A 22105-nucleotide genomic window follows, 5' to 3' on the forward strand; every position below is an offset into this window, starting at 1 on the left:
TGCTTGAACGCTCGCGTATCGATTTCTTTCTTTTTTCTCTCTCAAATTTCGCTGCTTTTCTTTCTTTTCTTCGCATCATCGTATATCTCACGATACACATCTCGAGAATTAGGAATTTTTCTCGTTTTCTTGCCAATGCCCGAAACGATGGACCTGGTCGCCCCCCCCCCCCTCTTCTCACGATCGTGGAAATGACAAAGTCGTTTCTACAACATTCGTAACGATTCTTTTTTCTTGTTGTTGCCGTATTTTTTTTTTTTTTTTGTATACATAGCACGCGTATATACGGTTCTCCGTGCGCGCACCCGGCACACGCATCCTTAACACATAAGAACGGGTACAGAGAGAAAAAATAATTCTCCCGTGTCCCGAAGCCTCAAATAACGCGCACGCAGCAGGTTACCGTTCCCGAACTCGAATTCGCCGAGGTATAAAAAGCGTCACGCGAACGAACGGGGACCCGGGGCACAGACGACCGAGGCACAAAAACAATTGAAAACGACGAAAACGAAAACAAAAAACAATACGTTCCCACGATCCATCAGCGAGGGTTACTCTTTCTCTGAGCAATATTTTTCGAAGAAATGTCTTTGTCGAGAGAAGACCTAGAAATTCCAGTCAATTTTGTAAGGAGAAACAAAATAAAAAGAAAAAAAAAGTATACAAAGATGTAGGGAAAAAGAGGATCTCGGGTTTGAAAGGAAAAACAAAATGTGAAGAATGGGTGGTGGGGGGGGGGATAGAGGGGAAAATGCATAAGCTCGACGAGGACCTCGGCGAAAAGGTATCCCTTTGAGCTGTGTGTGTGTGTGTGTGTGTGTGTGTGTGTTTCGCGTGTATTTCAGATAAATAAAAGCGAGTCGCGGTTATTCGACTAATCGATCCTAAATTAATATGCTCGACTAAATCCGTAACTATGGGTTCCTCTCTCTCAGTCGACCTTCCCTTCCCTCATGATTTGGCACGATATAGAGAACTCACAGGTCGGACACGCGAGCAAGTGAAGAAAAGAAGCGGCGGCGGCTAAACGAACGAAATTACTATTCATTAGCTCCGAAGGGAAGTCTGCCGTCTTTAAAAAGGCGAAAACTATTGCGAGGTATTGTATATTATATATAATACCATATATACATATATATATACGTATATATATATATATATATATATAATATATCGTCGAGTTCCCTTTCTTTTTTCGTCGTTCGTCGACTAAACGAATTTCTCGTCTTCGTTTAAACGCGGAAGAACTTCGAAACGTGGCCGATACATCGTTCCTTTTGTTTAAAAAAATTTCCTTTCTTTCTTTCTTCGATCGGACGGCAAACGCGCGTGTGCCCCGATCGAATTGTTTTCACGTTTACCTTTGAACGCGCGGAGAGGAAGAGATACAAGATTCTGTATTATCATCGTTATAAACCTATTTCGTCTATTCCCACGAGTTACCTTATGTACATAAATACAGTCGTTGTACGCGAGGATTATTCCCGTAATTCTCGGAGACCGAATTCCAGATTAAAAATTAAGGCGTCTCTTATTATCCTGAGTATATGAACAATGTTCTGCGTTAATAGCGTCCGACGTGCAAAACAGCGGCGTCGTCGGTGTTCCGGATTTTCTTTTATTCGTCTATAAAACCTTTCTTTCTATTTTTTTTTTTTTTTTGTTTGTTTTTATTATCTTCTACTCCGTCCCTTAGTCTTTTCGTTTCATTTACTATGTGTTTCCGTTTCATCATTTAACGTACGCGCTTCTATTATTTCCGCTCTGTCTCCGTGCGAGTGAACGATTCCTAGAATCGTATTTTTCTTTCTTTTTCTCATTTTCCGTTTTTAATATCCTTTAGCGACCGCGAGGTTAACGTATAAAAAATGTGTCAAAAATATAACGGGAGCTACACACCTAGGATCGCGGACGTTAAGAACGTCGGCCGAAACTCTACTGTGGTTAATATGTGTAAGGCATTTGTGTATCGTTCAGTGCTCGATATCGCTACCGGTGAACCGCTATAAACCGTGTCCCTCTCGAAACGAAACTCCGTCCGACTCAATTAACACCGAGCTGCTTCCTTTCCGGCTAAACCCAGAAAAACTGTTTCCAACTGTCTCGGACTGCCGGACCTCTGGAGATAACGATTTTCACGCGACCTGCAAAAACCGTGCACTGCCGACCACACGTATCGGAACCTTGTTCTCGAAAATATGCTGACACCCAGACTGCGAATATTTATGCGTACTCTTATTTAAAAGAAAACAAAAAAAAGGCTACGATACAAGGAACAGTATACTCCGTGAAACTCCATCTCGGTGTTCTGAATTGTTCAGACTTCCTACAAAAGCATAAAAGCACGCAGTCTAATGGTGGGTACAGTGAATCAATATTATGTAACCTCTTCTAACTCCATTACACTAGCAAAAAAAAAAATATGTATTCAGGTACATGTGGATGCCGTTTACTTCCTAAGTCTTACGGGGATCTCTGTGGCTTGTGTCACGTCAAGATCGGTCGAAACATTCGAGAGACGGTTGAAAAGAACGTTCGAGTCAACACTAGGTTCACGGGCCACTAAATATACCTATTCTAGGTACATTACTTTATAACGAAAATGTATGTATCCAAATTTTTAGTCTTTTCTCGATATATGGCGCAAGTACCTGGCTGATAACCGTCGCAGAACTATCCCCACTACCGCGGGGTATATCCTTCGGACGTGAGTCCTCGGGTACCATGTTCAGCGTGGATTAAAGAATCTCCTGGACGATGTATGTCGCTGGCAAGACCCGTGTTGACATATATCGAGAAAATACTGTGTACCCAAAGAAACAAATTTGTTGAATAATTTCTCATTCGTGCACCTCCGCAATTTCGATAATTGTGAATTAACACTGAACCTACCACGGTCAAAATGCCCGGTTTTCTATTCCATAATTATTGAAATTATAAAAACGTGTTCATAGGAAATTACTTCTTGAATTGACTTCATTATTTAAACAGCTAGCATAATGAAGATCGCACAAAGTTTGAGTGAATTCAATCTTCTCCCTTCTACAAGTCGTTTCGCTTTTATACGTTTTGTTCTTGGTAGGTTTAGAACTACCAAGCACTAAAAGCAACTGGCACGCATTGCCTTATAGTAACAACAAAATTGCATTTGTTTGGATTTGGTACCAGTTTGGGAAAGTTTATTAAAAAAATTTTCTTATGAAAGCATATTTATAATTTCAATATTTCTAGAAGAAAAAATTAAGGGCAAGTCATTTTCCGGTAGTTCCAGTGTTAGGAACCCGCCATCTTGCCGGGACCCGTGAACCTGGTGTTGAACCGCGTGTAGCAAGATCGGTTCGATAATATTGAGCACACACAGATTCTCTGTAGTTCGAAGATGATCACCTTCGGTAGAAATGATTAAAGCTTCGGTAATATTCGAACGATTCCCCTCCACAAGCGTGCGAATGCGTGCGGGACGGCAGTGCGCTTCGCGTACGAATTGTCTCACGAAAGCTGACCCCGGAGCCATAAGTCCGATCGAAACGAAACGGAACGAAACGAAAGTCCGTCGGTTGTTCGCTGCAACAATGTCCCCCGTCGTAGAATCCCGTTCCCGGCCGGTCTTTGTTGGGCCGATTCAAGAACGCGGCCCGAGCCTAATCGACCGATTGAAAAAGAGAGAAAGAACAAATCCGCGACAATGGCTTCGAAAAGCTGCGCCTCGGCTAACGAACTTTCTGAACGTGTCTGCGATTGAACTCCACCCCTCCCGGAACATATTCACCCTGGAACGTGTTCCGAGCTGCCATATTATTACACGCTGCGATTATGTATGTATATATTTATTTATATATATGTACCTATATAAATTTCAAGCACTTGGGTTGCGATTCAGGTTTCGTCATGTCGTCGATTAAGTCTTTAATTAACCTGTACCCGTGTGTGGCAGGCGCGTTTGTACGTGTGTGTGTGTGTGTGTGTGGGTGTGCGTGTCTGACGTGCAATATATATTTTTCTACAATTTATTTAACGTGTATCTTCGTCGTTTGCGGGGTTACTCGAATCACTGAAATACCATTTCACAGACATTGTTTCCGGAAGCACGTGCACACGGTTTTCCGATTCCCGGCGTGCACTCGCGTTTGCATTTCGCGCGCGTACCGACACCGGTCGATCTGTTCTTCTCCCCTGATCCGACTTACCGATCCCTGTTCAATTCTCGCACGGCATTGTTCGGCGTATTTCATGCGTTAGTTAAGCGATAATGTTTTATACTATCTGTAAGTCTCTGTCCTGTGTCTCTGTATATGTGTGTCTGCCTGTGTATTTGTCACGCGCGTATGTGTCTATCGGTGTGAAAATGTTTGTCTCCCGGAAGGTTCCACCTTCCGCTTTCTCTATTTCCATTTTCTCTCTCTCTCTCTCTCTCTCTCTCTCTCTCTCTCTCTCTCTCCCGCTCGCTCGCTCTATCTCTCGGTAGACCGTAAAAAGTACGTATATAAACGAATACTGTTACCTACAAATATAATGAACACATTATTTTGCCTTTTCCTTTCATCGTATTTCCCTCCGCGAGAGCACTGCACTCGCTCGCGTCTATTATTCATCGATAAACAGATTTTCAGTGGTCGGCCGCGACGAACGTTTATCTCTTTTCTCTCTTCGTTTCTTTTCTCTTTTGTTACAACATATACGCGTCCGTTTCATTACAGTATACCTACCTATACATGTATTGTATGCATATGTATATATACATATATTTATATATTTATAATAATAATATATATATATATATATGTATAATTCCTATCGTAATATACTCTCTTATCTTTCATTGATTTTTTTCTTTTTTTAAAGTCTTAGTGAATAATCGCGCTGCAATCGTTCACATTCAAACGATTGGTTGCCCCGATAAAATTATTAAGAATCATCATTGTCTCAGCAACGAAATGCTAGAAAAAAATCTCGTAACTAAAACTCGTAACAATAATAATAATAATAATAATAATAATAATAATAATAATAATAATAATGATAATAATAATAATAGTTATAATGGTGATAAGAAGCATTATTAATGATAATAATAATAATAATAATAATAATAATGTTAAGGTCAATAATTAGTAGCATTATTCATCGTCGCGTTCTCTCTCGCCTTTTTCTCGATCGTCGCATTCTCTCTCGCACGCACGCGCGTCTCGGTATATAATTTTTTTGTAATATATATGTATATATGCTTGTATCGTTACGTATGCGTGTGTGTATATGTAGATATAAACCTATATCTATATATATATGTATATATATATATGTACATTATTTATATACATTTAAAAGCGTAGCTGAGTCTCTATCGACCTCGCGCAGAGACAATTTCTCTTTTCTATTGTAAAAACTGCGTTGACGTATTTCCGTTTTCCTTCTCTTTTCATCATTATTTCGTTAACTTTACGAGCACCGTGACGGAACAAATTAAAAAATAAATCGTAGTGAACTTTTATCCGTGAACGTGGGGCAGGGTGTGTGGGCGGCGGGGGCGGGGGACGAGGGACGGGGGGCGCGAGAACTTTCTAAAAATATCGTTCGATCCTTTTCCAACTTCCGACGACACAACGCTCCGTCTTATTCCCTCTTGCGAAACTATTTTGGCATTCTCACGGGTTAAGGACCACCTCGCCGACTCCGATGACCTTGTCGCCGGGTCAACGTCCCGAGCACTTTTGCTCGTAACCATCGCGCACCGCTTGATACAAATATTCGTCAAGGTCCTCCGCAATCTACATCTCCGTTGTTGCTATTCAAGAAACGTGTACCGGCGAGATGTGCGATTACCATAGTCCACCTAACCCAGGCCGGTCGTCCGTGCGCGGAGGAAAACTCTGTCAGGAAGTGGAATTGTACAAATAGAAAAAACGGTAACACGAACGTCTGGGTTAGGTCTATGCACGGAGATCGTAAAGAACGTGTTTTCTTCGCCAGAGCTTAATACTCGATTTTCCAATTTCTAGTAATTGCGACTATACACCGTCCGGTGTAATTATATTTCCCGTTCGCTAGAATATTTAATAATAAAACGTATTACAGCCGTGGCCATCAGCTTTCGAACCAAAGCCCAGTGGTGCTCAACGATTACTAGTCATATATATTATATAGGAAATTCAGGACATTGACGAGATAATCGAGACCGGTGAGAGGCAGCCCGTAAGCTAGAGAACCGCCACGATTTTCAATAATTAACATAACAAAGGCGGTTTCGTTCGAAATTTGCCTATTGCACCCGATCGAATCATCCGTTGAACGCGCGCGACGTTTGGGGGGGGGGGGAGAAGGAATGAAACGGAAGCCGCTAAAGAGGGTGTAAAAGTTACCTGGTGTTGGTCATGTTCGCATAGACAAAGAAAAGAAAGAAGAGAAAACAGGAAGAGAACTCTTCGATTCGATAATTGAACTATGCCCCCCCCCCTAACGGAATACAGTCGGGGAAAGGACTACACGCGGAAGTTGGGTTCAAAGGTACGCGAACAAAATTTACTCTCTGTGTGTGCATGTGTGTACGTGTGTGTATTGTGTGTCCCAATCTGCTGAATGCAAACTATTCCTACCTACACGCTCGTGTGACTCATTCGCTCTCTCACCTACTCGCAGAACTCTCTCAGGATACACAACCAGATGCATCGGATCATGTCATTGAAGGCGCTATAATATCGGAATTTCCAGATCGCACAGCGATCATTTTCATCGACCGGCAAACAATTACTATTCAGGGACAACGATTCGCGAGCTCGGCAAGAGATTGGTCACCCAGTCGCCGCGGTGTCAGCTTTCAACCTCTCAAGCACGGCGCCGCTCGTCCGCAACTCCATCTTCCAGGTACGGCGCGATTGGCCGCGGATTGCACGAAAGCCACTATAGTGGCGTTACCGTTCGAACTGGTGCTATCCACGGAAAGCCACTATAGTGGCGTACCGCACGAATTGGTGCTTTCCACGGAAAGCCACTATAGTGGCGTACGGTACTTAAGAGGTTAACTCTGCAGTGAATATGGAACGCAACATCCTTCGAGCCTCTGGACGAACCCGGGTCGAGGAATCAACAGTGTTTCTGTGTCGGTGATCTTGGTGAATTTCGTGTACAGCTGCGAAGACTATAACTATCGTGCATGTCGACGATTCGATCGCCAAAACTCGCTTAAAAAGGAACCCCATTTGAAAAGCGACCATGCTCCCCCTGCCATAATCGACGGCGATCAGAATCGAGCAACCTGTCGTGCACCGGCACGACCGGACTCCTTCGGTTCTCTCGAAGCGTTTCGACATCAAAGAAAATTTTTACCGCGCCGGTACGAGTTTTGGAAAAAGAATCGACGAAGTTTACATGTGCTTTTCTGCTTTTCTCTCCCGAAGGAGGAGACACCTGCGACCGGTTCAGCTGCAAAATACGTCCTAAGACCAGTCGGTTGGAAACCGGTGATGCCGACGCGAAACAAATTCCGAAAAGCTTTTCGCAGCACGTTTCCTTGTACGTATGATTTATTATCGAAATTCGAGAGAAATGAGAATCGAATGTTTCTCGCGTTCGAGCACCTCTCAGGTTCATCCCGAATCGTTTCCGACGTTCTTCGGATCCTGGATCCTTTACAAATAATAACGCGCGTCTCTTTTTCCCCTGGTTTTCAACGTGGTGACAAAAACGACGAGAAACAGGCTGATTCATTATTTCTCGGTCTGAAGTACTTTGAATATCGTTTCAATTCCCTTGTAATATATTTTCTCGAAAATATATGCGACGCCGCGTTCCCAGGCTGCTCCGGAACCGGTCTTAGTCGATAATCTACGCGATAAGACGACACTGATCGAGAATTCGAATAATAAAAATAGAATTGACTTTATTTATTCAACGTGATCCACGCACGCACTTCCTTTCTTCTTTTTCTTGTAGTGCGCGCTTTACCGCGCGTCCAACGAAAACAAAAAGAAACCAAAAAACGTCGTAACAGTGTGTCGCCGCGTCCTCTATGCTAAGCTGAACTCAGAAGCGAAACCAACCAAAACTCTGTCGTCTCTTGTTGCGCCTCTGTGTCTCGCAGTCTGTCGTTTCGAGAGGATCCTTTCGAAATACAAATCGTCTCGAAAGCTCCGTGGTAATGTGTGTTGGTGTGTATACTCTGTCGGTCTGGTCTCTTCTCGATCTTCCCTAATATATTTGGCACCAATTCTTTAGTGTGTTCTCTGCTCGATGTGTCTCGATTGATATTCCGGTTGTTCCTCTTCGCGGCGAACGAAACTCGGCCCCCTGCGTGGTCTCTCGCTCTCTCCTCCGTTCAAACGGATTCGAACGCGACTCGATGACACCCGTGCCGCGGTCGCGTCGCCGGACGACGTTTCGCGATCTCCGTCTCGGACGATCTTCATCGCGATCGCAACCATTCGCAAAACCGCGACGAAGCCCTTCCTCTTCCGCCGCGACCGGCAAAGAGAAGAGAAGACGGGGTCTCTTCCCACGCGCGACATCGAGATCTCCTTGCCTCTCCAAAAGTCGAGTGGGATTGTTTCCGATCCTCTTACAAATGAAACTCGAACGTACCGTAATGGGGTATTTTGTGCTCGGCTGGATCTGATACGCGACCAGCCCGAGTCTCTCTCTCCTTTAACGCGTCATGGCGAGACTCCTCCGCAGCTGGCTGAGCTTTGCTCGGAGCTTCTCCTGCCGCCTCCGTAGCTCCGTCACCTTCGACACGGTGATCTGACCGATCTCGTTCAACATATCACAGTACACCGCTGCCTGCCTCAGGATCGCGACCTTCGGCGCCTTCTCCTTCGACTCGACCGCCGGCACCAACACGCGCAGCTCCTCGAACGCGTTCCGCAGCTCTATCCGCCTCTGTCGCTCCATGTTGTTGTGCAAACTCCTCTTCTCGGTGTCCAGCTCGTCGTCCGACGAACTTCTCGACGCCGTCGACGGGGCGATTTTCATCGGGGGCGACGGCAACGGCGACGGCGACGTTGTCATACATCGGCTTACCTTGTTTCTCCTCTGGTACGGCCTCTGACGCGCCCGTTTCACCGGCTTGTATTCCGGCTGCGCGGTTCTCTTCCGCGCTGGATTCGACGGCGGTCTACCGCGCGGCCTAGGGGCCGGAACCTTTTCTTTGAACGCCGTTTTCACCGTCAGCTGGAAGTGCTGCTGGTCCGCCGGGCTCGGGTACGTCGGCAACGCCGCCGGTCTGCACGGTTTCTCGAACGTCACCACGTCGATCTCTTCTTCTTCTGCAATCAGCAAAGAACAAACCATTACGCTCAAGCCCGGTAAACGTTATGCACTTACTGTAACGTTTGGACCGCGGATTTTACGCGTTTATTACGAAAAAACGAGAGAGTAACTTCAAACGGTAGACAAATTCGAAGAATTTAAGAATATCGACGCTATCGATGCGACACAACCTCTTAACCCTTAAATGCATCAGTGGGGTCCGCAAAGACCCCAGTGTTGGATCTTTTGTGTGTTAACATTTTTAGCCGCGCCATTTTCGAACTGAGAGTTCAGCTATTTGCTTCTGTCAATATTTAGGTTGTGTTTAATGTGTTCACAGAAATGAATTGTTGCTGCAATCAAAGTTAGCAAGGAATTAGGTAAGTGGGGTCCCCATTCATGTTCCTAATATTTAGTATCGTGGCGGCTAGCTGGGCGCCGGAAGAGAAATCTTCAGCGCACCAGCACCAAGAAAGATTTATGGTTTGCACAGCATAAGACGCTGTTTGTGAGAAAACGTCTTTAACGTTTTTGGCCACTTGGCGGACAGATGTGTCTTGTAGTTTCTAGCGACGAACTCAATAGCGCAAGTGGACGCCATAAATTTTGGGTAGTCGAAGGGTCTCCAGCAGAGAGTGTCCCAGCGACGCGTGCCTGGTTTCTATCACCCGGGAAAGCTGGGACAGCAGCTCGCACAGAAAAATATGGAAAGCCGTGCTAAAATCCAGAATATGCCAAAATATGTGAAAGATGCACTTAGGGATTGTGGAGTTGAACCGGAGCAATCTACACCATCTAATCACCAACAAGAAACAAGCCTAAAGAAGCGAGGAAGATGCTGCTTGTGTTCTCGAAAAGAAGACAAAAAATCGCGCATTATCTGCAAGTTTTGTGATAATTTTGTTTGCGAAAGGCACAGCAAGGTAAAGAATAAAAAGAAGAAGAAGAAAAATTTTGATTTCTGTTATGACTTTCCGATTATATGTTTGGATTAAAATACTTGTTTTTACTTCTACAATAAAGATCCTTAGATGTCATTTCTCTGTTTTCTCAATTAAGCACATTTTAATCAGGGGTCCATTAGGGACCCCACTTATGCATTTACGGAATTTTTTGATACCTATGCACTTAAGGGTTAAGTACTGTACGCCACTATAGCGGCTTCCGTGGAAAGCATCGGTTTGAACGGTACCCACTATAGTGGTTTCCGCGGGAAGCATAAGAGGTTAATAAAACCACTAAAAAAAAGGGAATAAATTGGTCCCTACGTCTTGCAATTTTTATTTTGCATAAATGTCCGCAGTCTAAGCGATCCACACATGTCTGATTGAATCAGAACCGTAAAACTTAACACAATACATTGATATACCATCAGTAACTCCAACTGTTAATTAGCTCTTGGCATCCCACGTTCTGATAACAAAGGGTTTATGACGAGACATCATTTCAATGCTGTGTTGTCGGAAAGAATATCTTCTTAAAAATATGTTAAAATTCAGGACAGCGAGGAGATGAATTGGAGTTAAAATGCAAGATGTTCAGCAAAAGCTTGACAAGAGATTGAAGAGAGGTAACAAAGAGTGAATGAGCGCTAACAAAAAGACTTCGAACAGAGAAAGCTGTGATAATGAAGAAGAGAAATCATCTTGAAGGGCGTGATGGCGTACGAAGCGACAGGAAAGTATTAAAACTGTTCTTGCACAATTTAACATGTTTATTTATGATCGATCAACTGTTATTAGTAGACTGCGAATGTTTATGCAATTTTCGATTTTCGTGGGCAAATTTTAGGAAAGCGGAAACAAATAAAATCTAATTTTCAGTGATAGTGATCTTTGTAGATCTGAAATACATAAAAATCGTACTAAATTCTGTGGAACTTTATATTATAGCGTTTTTTGAAAATTTTCAGAAGTCATAAATGCATAATGATCCGCAGTCTAAGTATTAGCTTTCTCTCCAAAGAAGTGCTGCGTTTTCTCAAATGTCATTGAAACTTGCAGCTCGACCGGGGACCTGTATTTGTTGAAACAGTAGAGAACATGTGTACCGACACTGTGTCTACCGAAAGCCCGCTAATAGGCTTGTTAACGACGTATATAAAAAGAAGCTCGATAACTTTCGGAAAAGCATTCGAGGTAATACTTCTGCTTCGACGAACCGGGAGACGAAAAAAAAAAAGAAAAGAGCAGCTATCGGTGTGTGGTTTTCGTTGAACGAGTTAAAATCCTTCCGAGTCTCGGCTCCGCCGAGAGGCTATTAGCAGCCACGGTCGGCCGTAAAATCCCGCTAATTAGTTGGGACGGAACAAGCACGCCTCTGTCTCAACTTCGACGACTCCTCTATTCAGGGTGAAGGCCGTCCCGCGAACACCGGAAAGACCGTGTCACCGTGCTCCCAGCGAAAAAGAAAGACCGGGTGGATAAGAAGAAAAAAGAAATTCGAAGAGTCAAAAAAAAAAAAATGAGGATGCAAACAGTTGCGAGCGTGTGCGAGATTACGGATGCCGGATGCTCGGTATCGTTTATCAGAGTTTATCTGAAGATCCTCGTCTGCAGCCGCGATTACGCCAGGCGAAGGGAGGAAGAGGAAAAAGATTGCGCGCGAGACGACCATAATAGCGGAATCCTTTGGTTGCTGGTTGGCGTAGAGGCGTTTGAGGGGACATTCGATACCGTGGGCGTTTCTACAAACTGTGTCATCTACCATGTCTGGCACAATCGGTGGAAATCCGGTTGGTCCAGATTCCTCTCTCTCTCTCTCTCATACGGATACGGGTCATAACTCTTTCCTCAAGGACAGATTCGAAACACAATCGCTCAATGTCGGTGTAACGTGTTTCGCGCCAACAGGCCCCGGACCAATCACACACGTCGATCCACCGGCGAACTTTATCGCGTGTCCGCTATACTCGTCGCTCACGGGGATTAACTGTACCGGACCCGGTAAATTCATCAAACTAATCCCCGTGTAACTTCGGGACAATAAAATCGCTACTATTATCATTATCTCGCAACGAGATCGAGCAATACAGGACCTCGATCAGCCCGAACCCGACGGCAACCCGAACAGGAAAGACAAACTCATCGTGACCAGGTTTAAGGATACTCTTAAACAACCCACGAGCATTTAATTAACAAGACGGAACCGCTTATTGTAACATCCGTAATACCAAGATCGCTATCGACCCACTTGTCGAAGAGCTTCCAGCTATATTTAAACATAGTCGCTAATAAATACTAGACGGGTAAAGAAAATATCTACTTTTAAAAAATTAGTAGTTTTACGCGCATGCCGCGTCGAAAGGATTTTTTTCGATTGGAACTAATTTATTGTTACACGGTAAACTTTTATAAACGGGTGTTTGAATAAGTATACTTTTTTCTAGTCGAATTAGCGCCCCGTCGCCATTTCAACGAGCATGTAATTTATATTTCCAATATAAAGTTTGAGCGACCCGAATAAATTACGCCGAAGTGCATTCACACGCGAATGTTCCGTTCGCCCGGATTCATTAAATTGATTGACTCTCATCGGCCGCTTCAACAATGATTATACCTGTAAAATGGCTGGAAAGTTTCTATTTGAATTACAAAAATTCCTAGTCGGATTATCACGGAAACACGTCACGCTCGGCGTGCAAAAAAGCTTGGTCCGCCTTCCGGTTTCACTTTGCCCAGTCGCTGCAACCGCACCGTGAACTTTTAATTAATGCCCGGCAAACTAAGAAACGCACAAGCTTCTTTCTCCGTCCAATAACGTTGATTTGCGCGGAATGGACGCGTGTATCGCGGCGAAAAATCGCGGAACGATACGATATATCTTGTACTTCGAACGCACTTGTCAATCTCTCTGGGAAACGTTCTCTCGGGGGGCGAAAGGCGGCAAAACGCTGGCCTGTAATTGATTTAAAGCGACCGAAATATTAATTAACAGGTTTCCTGTCGGTACCGATTTTCGATTACTTCGCGTTCAAGCCACCACGTGGGTAGCATACGTCCCACGCCATTAGTAATGAATTATTGTTCCGCTTATGATAATCACTGGGAACCTTTATGCCAAATCAAAATGGTTAGTCTGAAATCTCTATTTTTCAAATCGTCAATCGTTTCAAATGAAAATTCTCCGAAGCGGAAAATCTGTGTTCTTGTCCTCTGGGGCGAAAGTAGGCGAAACGTTCGCGTCGGCTGAGGTAATTGATTTAAAGAGAAGGGAATATTAATTGGAGGTGCTCGCCCGCGCCGGAGCGAGCGCGAGCGCGCGCGTGCACGTGTTTCAGTTGCTTCCATTTAAAGTCGCGTAACGGGGCCAAGCGGAAAGAGTCGAGGAACGAGGAAGAACCTGAACGAGACACGCCGCATACGTTGCCGCATAAGTGTGCGGCAACAAATGCAATGCTCCTGCGTGTAACGGCCGCTTCTCTTCTCCACGTGTTCGGTCGCGCGCGGCGCGGCGCGACGCGGCGGCCAGACGCGCGAATCTTCCCGAAACTGGCGAGCTGCCAGGTCGCCGCGCCGGTGAACAACTGCGAAAAGGCGCGAAACTTTCTAAAAATAACCAAAACCCACCTAACCAACGGCCGGCGACGCGCTAGAGGAACCAAAAGCCGAAGGCACGAAACCACTTCCCCCTATTCTCTTTTTTCTCCTGGAATAGCGCTGTTTCTAACAGCGACCGACACACGTGCCGACTATTTTCGGTTCCACCTCGATTCATATATTCCCGTTTTCCTTTTTCTTGCGTTTCTCTCCCCCCCCCCCCCGGGTTCTTCTTGATCGGTTCCGAGCGAGGCCGTGTACCACTCTCGGGAAGGATGTGTTGTCTCGTATTTCACGCCCAATGTCCTCGGCAGCTACCGATCCCAGAAACCCGCTGGCGCAAGAACTCTCTCGGCACCATCGAATGCTTAATTGGACACGGTTCACCGATGTATCGCGGGAAAAAAGAAAGACCGGCCGCGAATCGTAACGAGAACGCGGAAGCCGATAACGCGGCCGTGATCGAGTGTTCCTTCGATGATAATATTCCCCGTAGCGAGTAGTCCTGCCGGGTTTGCTCGATTATTGATTCTCTTTCGGAACAATACAGAATTACTGTCGATCTAATCATTTTTGTACTCGATCGAACGATCTACAGTGATTCCTCTGTATATGTCGCCAAGGTCGCGGAATTATCCCCACTACCGCGGTGTTTACAGTGATTTCTCTGTATATGTCGCCGAGACGTGGACCATAAACGTCGCGGGATTATCCCCACTACCGCAGGATGTCTCCTGGACGATACATGACGCTTGCAAGACCCGTGTTGTTGACATATATCGAGAATTCACAGTACTAGGTTCTGAATCAAACAGAATGCTTTGTTGGTCTTGGTTGACGGCTCGAGGATCGGTTGCTTGCGAATGTGTTAGTTGTGGGTTAACAGCTTTTACGAAATTATTAACACTAGGGACCCGTCAAAATGACGGGTTCTAATATTTTTAATGTACAATTATCAAGATTCCAAGGATACATCCGTGAGGAATTATTCAACAAATTTATTTCTTTGGGTGTATGTTATTAAAACGAAAAGGGCTAAGAATTTGGGTAGAGCATTCTTGTTATTTTTATAACGTAGATACTTTTAGTGCTCCGTAAACCTAGCGTTAAAGGCAGAGAGAGTAATTATTGTAGCCGTGAAGAAACAACAAAAGGATCTTCATGACTCCTACGTAAAATGCTGATGAAGAAACATCTGCGGGAATAAGCTAGGTGAATAATAATTGGGTCGCAGGAGCAAGCAGGTATTTTTCATGAGAAATTGGCACGATCCGACCCGAGGAAAGCGAGAAGTGAGATCATGTGCCATGAGGAACTCCGCACGTCGCGGTTAGATCAAGGTGGCCGCGGCAGAGGTCGCCGGCCGAATGTGATCATATGGCCAGTATGTATGGCAACCGCGGTGCGCGGCGAATGGAAAGCTTGAAGCGGCACCTCTGAGGAAAGGAGAGCCGACGAAATGCTATAGTGGTGGTCGGCATCGACAAAAGTGCCGCTAGATTGTTTTGAGCACTCGCGCCGACTCATCGGAGGAAATCAATCCTCTTTCTAATCTTTCGAACGCTTCTTCTAGATCTGCCGACCTCCTCGGATGAAGCGGAACTGAAGAATGAATAAAAAGGTAAAATTTTTCAAAGAATTCAAGAATATTTATAACTTTATCTTTAATCTATTAAAATAATTGAAGGACGAAAGACAGGAAGAAATTTCTGTATGCTTCCTCCGTCTTCATCAAGTAATCTAGTAACAATCAATGCAGTATTCAATAAATGAACACACGCCACTTTCTTATAATAAAATTCGATACGCACAAGAGGAAAGAACATTTTGTTCGAAGGCAAAATGGTCGAAGTCGACGACTGTGAGTGGATAGTGTTCCAGCATAATTATGTTTTAACACGTCGACTGCCATGTCACCCATATGTGGGTGACGGAATTATTTGTGCAGGTTTTAAAATGAATTTTTACGTTGATATATTCATTGTACCAAATTTTATTAGGATCTGTAACATACAAGAAAGTTGGAGGACTACTCAGTATCATACATTTAATTTTTTTCAGTTTTTATTTCATTAAATAACTTACTTTGATTTTATGGAATTTTTGGGGTTTCTAGTTCGACGTTCAAAGTGTTAAATAGTTCGCTAATTTTCAATTAGCATGGTGTCGGCACCGTGTGGAAATCTAGGCGCTCCTAAAGTCACGACGTCGTTAATAAACAACAATCGAACTCTCTCTTTAACTTTCAGACAAGTCTACAACTACCGACCATGGCACTGCCATTCGAGCGACTATAGGGTCACCTGAAGGGTTACCGTGCCCGAGAGGGGCGCGCACTTAACGAACCCATTGACTATTCTGCCGCACGTTGAAGTTCGTGAAATGTCAATCACTGCTTAGCGAGAGCCAGGTTGCTTGAAGCCCTTGGCGTTTGCTAAGAATACGTGAAAATAAATTAACATCTCAAGTTCTAACTCTAATGCTAATTTCACGAAGGTTGAAGTATACCGTTCTCGCCTGTACTGTCTCAAAAATAGCGGGCTCCTCGGTGTCATGGACCTCGCTGTCAAAATTTCTGGGCAGCGCAGATCTGCCCAGTGACAAAAATCTATGGTAACAATCCATCAAAAGTCTATTCATGTTCACAGTCGACTGTTTTTCCATTTTATCGCCCTTTTACCGCCGCTCAAAATTACCGGTCACAAATTTTTTATTTTACAATTACTGAAATTATAAAGATGCTTTCGCGGGAAACGATTAAATAAATATATTTAGTAGAGCATGTGTTATAATACGAACCGCTCGAAATCCAAATAAATTCAATCTCATCATTTTTTTACGATGACATGTATCAGTTACTTTTAAGGCTCGGTAGGTTTAGTGTTAATAAATATCTCCAAAGTAATGCGACTTTTCTCATATTTCATAGCGTTCCATGCGACTGTTTTCTGTGTTTCACTTTATGCGATGACTTCAAATTACGCTTTCCTGACAGTGTCGTGTCAACATCCTTTATTTAATCCTCCAAGGCTCATCTAAAGACGAATGTATTGAACATTGACCTCGAAGAGACAAGTTCAGAAATATGGAAGGGTTTGGATGGAGGGGATACGAGGTCGTAAAAAGGATCAGTTTTTTTTAGAACTAGATTGAACCTTCCTCTTTCGAATAAGCCCTTTACCAGCGACAAAATATTCTTATGTAAGGACGAAAATTTGAGACACGTGAAACCATTTTTTGACGGTAATGTAGACACTCTACCTTATCGCGAATCTGCAAAGACCGGGCCCTTCAGAGTGTGGGCGTAAAACGTGGGGAAAAAGGTTACCGAATCAGCCACGGCGACGTGCGAGCCGCGTTAAGAAATCCGCGACGAGGAAGAAAAGGGCGATACTCGCGAGAGGGGAGCGGAGGGGTAGCGCGAATTCACGACAGCACGTGCAATCGCGTAAGAACGACCTTGGGGGTCAGTGCTCTCCGTGTAAGCAGGCCATAGTACTACGTCGACGCGAATCGATCGACTCTCCGCTCTCGTCGGAATAGGCGACCGCGAGACAAGGCGGTCTGGAAGAGAGGGGGACAAGTTTTCATGATATCGAACGCTCTCGCTTCGGCCGCAGACGCGCTCGGAACTGGGGGGAAAGGAGACCTTTGTTGGATGAGAGTCCCGCCATTTTTTTTTTCTTTTTCAAACGAATCCTATCTGCCCGATTGCACGGCCCGATTTCTGTTCCCGACGGCAAGGTCCTCCGGACTCGATCGATGCTTCCAGGGAATTGCTCTTATTATAGACCGTACGCGATACTGATTATCACACTGCGGATTTTATGCATTTACAACACAAATGGCGTAATTCATCCCTTGGCACTCGAGTGGCGACTGTTAGGCGACACTAAAAACTGGTGTGTCATTATTCAAAATATTTTTGGCATTATTAAATTTGTATGAATTACTAAACACTTTAGTCTTGTAAAAGTACATTGCACCATTTTCGTATGTGTAACATGAAAACAAATATATAGAGGGGAAGTATTCTAGGTCGGAAGAAATGTTTCGTTTTGGAGTTAAAATAACTTGCAAACGGTTAACACAGTAAAATGAGTCGAAGAATTTGAAAACACTGTTGCATTCAGCCTATCAATTGTATTAAGAGAATACACTGCAACTTGAAATACAGTAAATTATTTACCAACAGCTGAGCTAATATAAAAATCAAAATTACCCCCGGCATTGCTATCCAACGGCGGGTAGGATTTTCAATGATTGTGCTATGCTAAAAGTAAAGGAGAAAAGGAACCCAAGGAACCTCCAGGACACAGTCCATCGACAAAAAAAAAAGAAGATGAAATTCTTTTTCGAATTTTCCAGTCACCGAGAAGTCCGATAACCAGACCTCCACCAGAGAAAGTGTGAAGACTAGATAAATACTGCTCTCGGCCGCAGTTCGTTTCGAGTTACAGCCGCATTTTACTCTCGCTCTTAAAAGTCTGTGTTTTGCAACGCACGCAACAGACATTTAGCCATGGGTCAGACCCCGGACGAGGGTGAAAAACACACTCGAACCTGGCATGTGATCCGGTTCCCCGGTAGAAGTGAACGTATTGTTCGATATTACGATCCCGCCGATAGATAAATGGAAACGAGTATCGATTCGGAAACAGGGTTCGAGCGCTTGGAAATGACGAAAGTCAGTTTGGCAGAATTTAGAGAGCCGAGCGCGGCGAGAGGTAGGTTCTTGTTACGAGAACAATAATTACCGTCGCCGCCGCGGATAAAAAGAAAGAGAACAATACGGGGTTACGTTCCTGCGAGATACTTGGTAATCAAGTCGTACACGCTGGGAAGGGCGTGAAAATTCCATTACGTTCGATAGGCGGTGGGGAAAGTTGGATAGCTTTCGCGCGGCGAGCAACACGACGTTACTGGCACAACGCGCGTTCTCGCGCGCGCGGCTTGTGCACATTCGCGATTCAGCTCGCGCGATCGTGATATCAGCGGGTTGCAGTCATCGACGCAAGTCGGAGGAAAAAAAAGATCGCCGGAGGAAAATGCCAACTGTGCCCCCGCGCGTATTGCCGTGCTCGATACCGCGCAGGATACGCTCTCGAGCTGTGTGCTAAGCGACGGCCGATATGTAGGTCTCCAGACGGCTCGATGATGCATTTGCCAGTCAGATAACGGTCGGACACACGCGAAATTCGCGTAACCCGCGTGAACTCTGCTTCGAGTGTTGCGCTAAATAGCCATTCATGGATTATCGGCTTTTCCGCGGCACCACGTGTGCGTCTTTCAAAGAAGATATCGATGTGCGGATTTACCAACGTGTGACGTCAATTAAACATCGCCTTCTTCTAAACACAGAGAATCTGGAATTGATAATGACGGTTCAAAGTAACAGTTAATCTATCTCGCTTCACCCCCCCCCCCCGGTCCTACGGGTCTATCAAGTCGTGCCGAATTACGATGGTATCGGGACGGTGAAGAGGGGGAGGGAAAGAAGTGCTCGGTGTCGGATATGAAATTACTTTCGTGGAATTCTAGCCGAACCAGTCTCTCACGGTTTTGAAGTGTGCCTCGGTACGACAATCCCTTTAACTAAGCCACATATGCGAACGTGACGGCACGTTTCTCTTCCTGGTCACTCTCGATGTACATCCGTATATAAGGCGAAGCCATAAATCTCGTCGTGCTCAAGACTCTTGACGCTTCTTGCTAACGGGCGACTCATCCAATCCAGTTACGAAAGTGAGCGCCCGCACGATGTGCAAAACGCGCTCGTGCCCGCTCGAAAGTCACGGAAGAACGCACGCCAGCTCGCGCGAAATCATCGCGGACACCGTCGGCGGGAGGGAGACGATCCGCGGCGAGCCTAACCGACCGCTTCTGCCGATTTTTGCGCGGCCGCGAAACCGCCGAACCGAGTTTTTACACGTCCCGCTCGTAGCTTTCTCGCTATCCATTTAGCCCGTAAGTGCTCGCGAGTATGGCATCTCGGCCGCGCGATCTTACCGAAGATGATGGAGCTATCCATCTAGCTCCGTCCCGTCTTCGGGTAGCGAAGTATAGTTCAATATTCTCTCCATTGTTAACCCCTGATTTTCGGAATCGATACGCAAGATCGCGTGCTTCGATATGGAGATTCAATGGCGGCTCGCGGCTAAAATTAGTGGGGGCGCTGCTCCAGAAAATTTCAGCTTCCTATCTGCGCATGCGCGCAACAGCTGAACACTACGCGACTGGGTAGATTTTTGTATCTTTTTATTATTAAAAAAAAATGCTTGATATATTAAGTGCCAAGTGGAACTAGGGGGTGCTGCAGTTCCACAGTGCCTATACCGCCGCGCCGCCATTGTGCAGATTACAAAGATCAGCTTCAGCATTCTGATGAGCTGTTTGGCTCCGTTGTTCGCACACGGGCATTGTCTTTGCATTCGAAGCGAAACACCCTACACCGCCAACGTGCGCCGATGACAGCCTGGCTAGGAAAGTGGCAATCCCGGATTTAAAGGTTACAACAGGATTGACCAACCTCAGCCACCCACGTCCATCCATCTAGCTTGGCCATTCATGATCCCTTCTCACTTCGGGAAGAGGAGCACGAATAGCTTCCAAAAATTCTTTCCCGAACCCCTGCTATTAGGGGAGGGCAAATTCTAGTTAAGCCGATCCATAAGCGGCCCGTGCGCCTCGACATGGGACGGACGACAGTTTCAGCATTCCGATGAGCAGTTCGGGCTCCGGACATTGTTTTCGCGTTTGTACCGCCCAGCAGCGTGCGGCCGGTCCAGGTAAGTAGCAAACCCCCGACGTAAAGGTTACGGGATTAACAACTCGAGCCACCCACGGCCAGTTTTCCTAGCTATCGGCGACCGAGCTCTGTTCCGTTGAAGGGGGTTCGCTACGGGAAAAATCGCATAACGCGTTCCTGTCCGACGGCGAAGTCCAATTACGCGTCCCGGCGCTGTGTACCCGGCGTGTGCTCGCGTGAGTACACGGATGCGCTTGGAAAGCATGCCGCGAGATACTACCTTGGATAACAACCTACGCGAGATACGAAATACGGCGGACGTATCCGGGGGATAGTAGCCAGGAAACGACCCGGTGACCAGACACCATTAAGCTCGGCCCACTCGACGAGGTCCGCCCACGGAACGGGATGCACCGCGTCATCGACGTTGAATCGTCACATCGAGTTCGCCGATGCACCGGGGATGGCGCTGTTACGGAGACGAACGTGGATACCCATCTCCTCCTCCCCACCCCTTTCTCTCTTGCTCTCTCTTCCTCTCCACCATCCGTGATTTCTCTGCTCGATTGACTCACAGAGAAAATGCCAGTCGCTCGCCGGTTCTTGCCTCCGTCTCGCTCTTTCTTCCTTCTCTTTCCTTTCTCTTCCTTTCTCCCTCTCCCTTCCGCCCCACGTCTACCATGGGCGAACTCCTTCCTTCTTCTTCGCGGTGGATCGACGCCGAAGAGCGGGCGAGAGAGCTGCGACTGGCATGCCGCCTCGGGAGAACGAAATGCAATAAGAAGGAAAGGACGACGGGGCTGCCGCTCTGATCGAGGAAAGGAAGGAGTGCCTGCTGCTGGTGCTGCTGCTGCCCCGACGGGCCTACGGTGCGCGGGAGGAACGTGAAACAGCACTTGTGAATTGTTCGTGTGCATACGCGCGCCCATGTGTTCGTGTGCTACTATCCCTCCCCTCCCGCGCACGATACCCCGCCAATTTAGAGTTACTAATTAGCTGATGCGAGATTCGTTCCCGGTTCTGTTCCAGGATCATCGGAATGCTCCTTTCTAAAGGTGTACGACTTCATTTCGACGGCGAAGAACAGTCTCGGCCTTCCTGCGGCGAAAGTTCGGCGTTCGATCGTTCTTCAATCAGTCTGAAAAGCAGGGAGAGGGAAGGTTTGATCTGTTTGAACGGGAACTAGCATTTGTTTCGGTGCCCACGCATGTTTTATCAAATGCGACACACATTTGCAAAATATCGAAACAATTCAACCACTCAGATTGGAATGACGACTCTCGCGTATGATAACCACAGAGGACCGAAAGTGAACTGCACGTCTCCCACTAGTAGGCTCGCAATTTTGTTTGTGTAAGGGTTTCACGAATTTCTTAGAGTGATTATCAGTCTACAAATTCCAACCTAAGTTAGCAGGGAAGAGCGACGGAGTCTCGGAATACTAAGCTGTAGATTACAACGTTAAATGGCAAAGTGTACAAAATTGATTTGACTATATTTAAATGAATTGCGAAAGCGTGAACGTCGTAGCGAACATGCTAAGCGCTACAAATGAGAGAAACTGTAATTATGATAAAACCGT

At 45.6% G+C, this 22105-nt stretch overlaps 1 protein-coding gene across 1 annotated transcript in view; it reads right to left on the reverse strand.

Moving 5' to 3' along the window:
- Positions 1 to 8633: 8633 nt before the first annotated feature.
- The window catches only part of Myc (bHLH transcription factor Myc), a 32683-nt gene continuing 19211 nt past the window's right edge, over positions 8634 to 22105 (reverse strand). Inside the window, exon 3 of the mRNA XM_076792157.1 lies at positions 8634 to 9254. Coding sequence (XP_076648272.1) covers positions 8635 to 9254 — 620 coding nt within the window. The 3' untranslated portion in view covers position 8634. The remainder of the gene's footprint in view (positions 9255 to 22105) is intronic.

Source organism: Halictus rubicundus, chromosome 8, assembly GCF_050948215.1.
Source record: "Halictus rubicundus isolate RS-2024b chromosome 8, iyHalRubi1_principal, whole genome shotgun sequence".
In the NCBI taxonomy this organism is placed as follows: domain Eukaryota; kingdom Metazoa; phylum Arthropoda; class Insecta; order Hymenoptera; family Halictidae; genus Halictus; species Halictus rubicundus.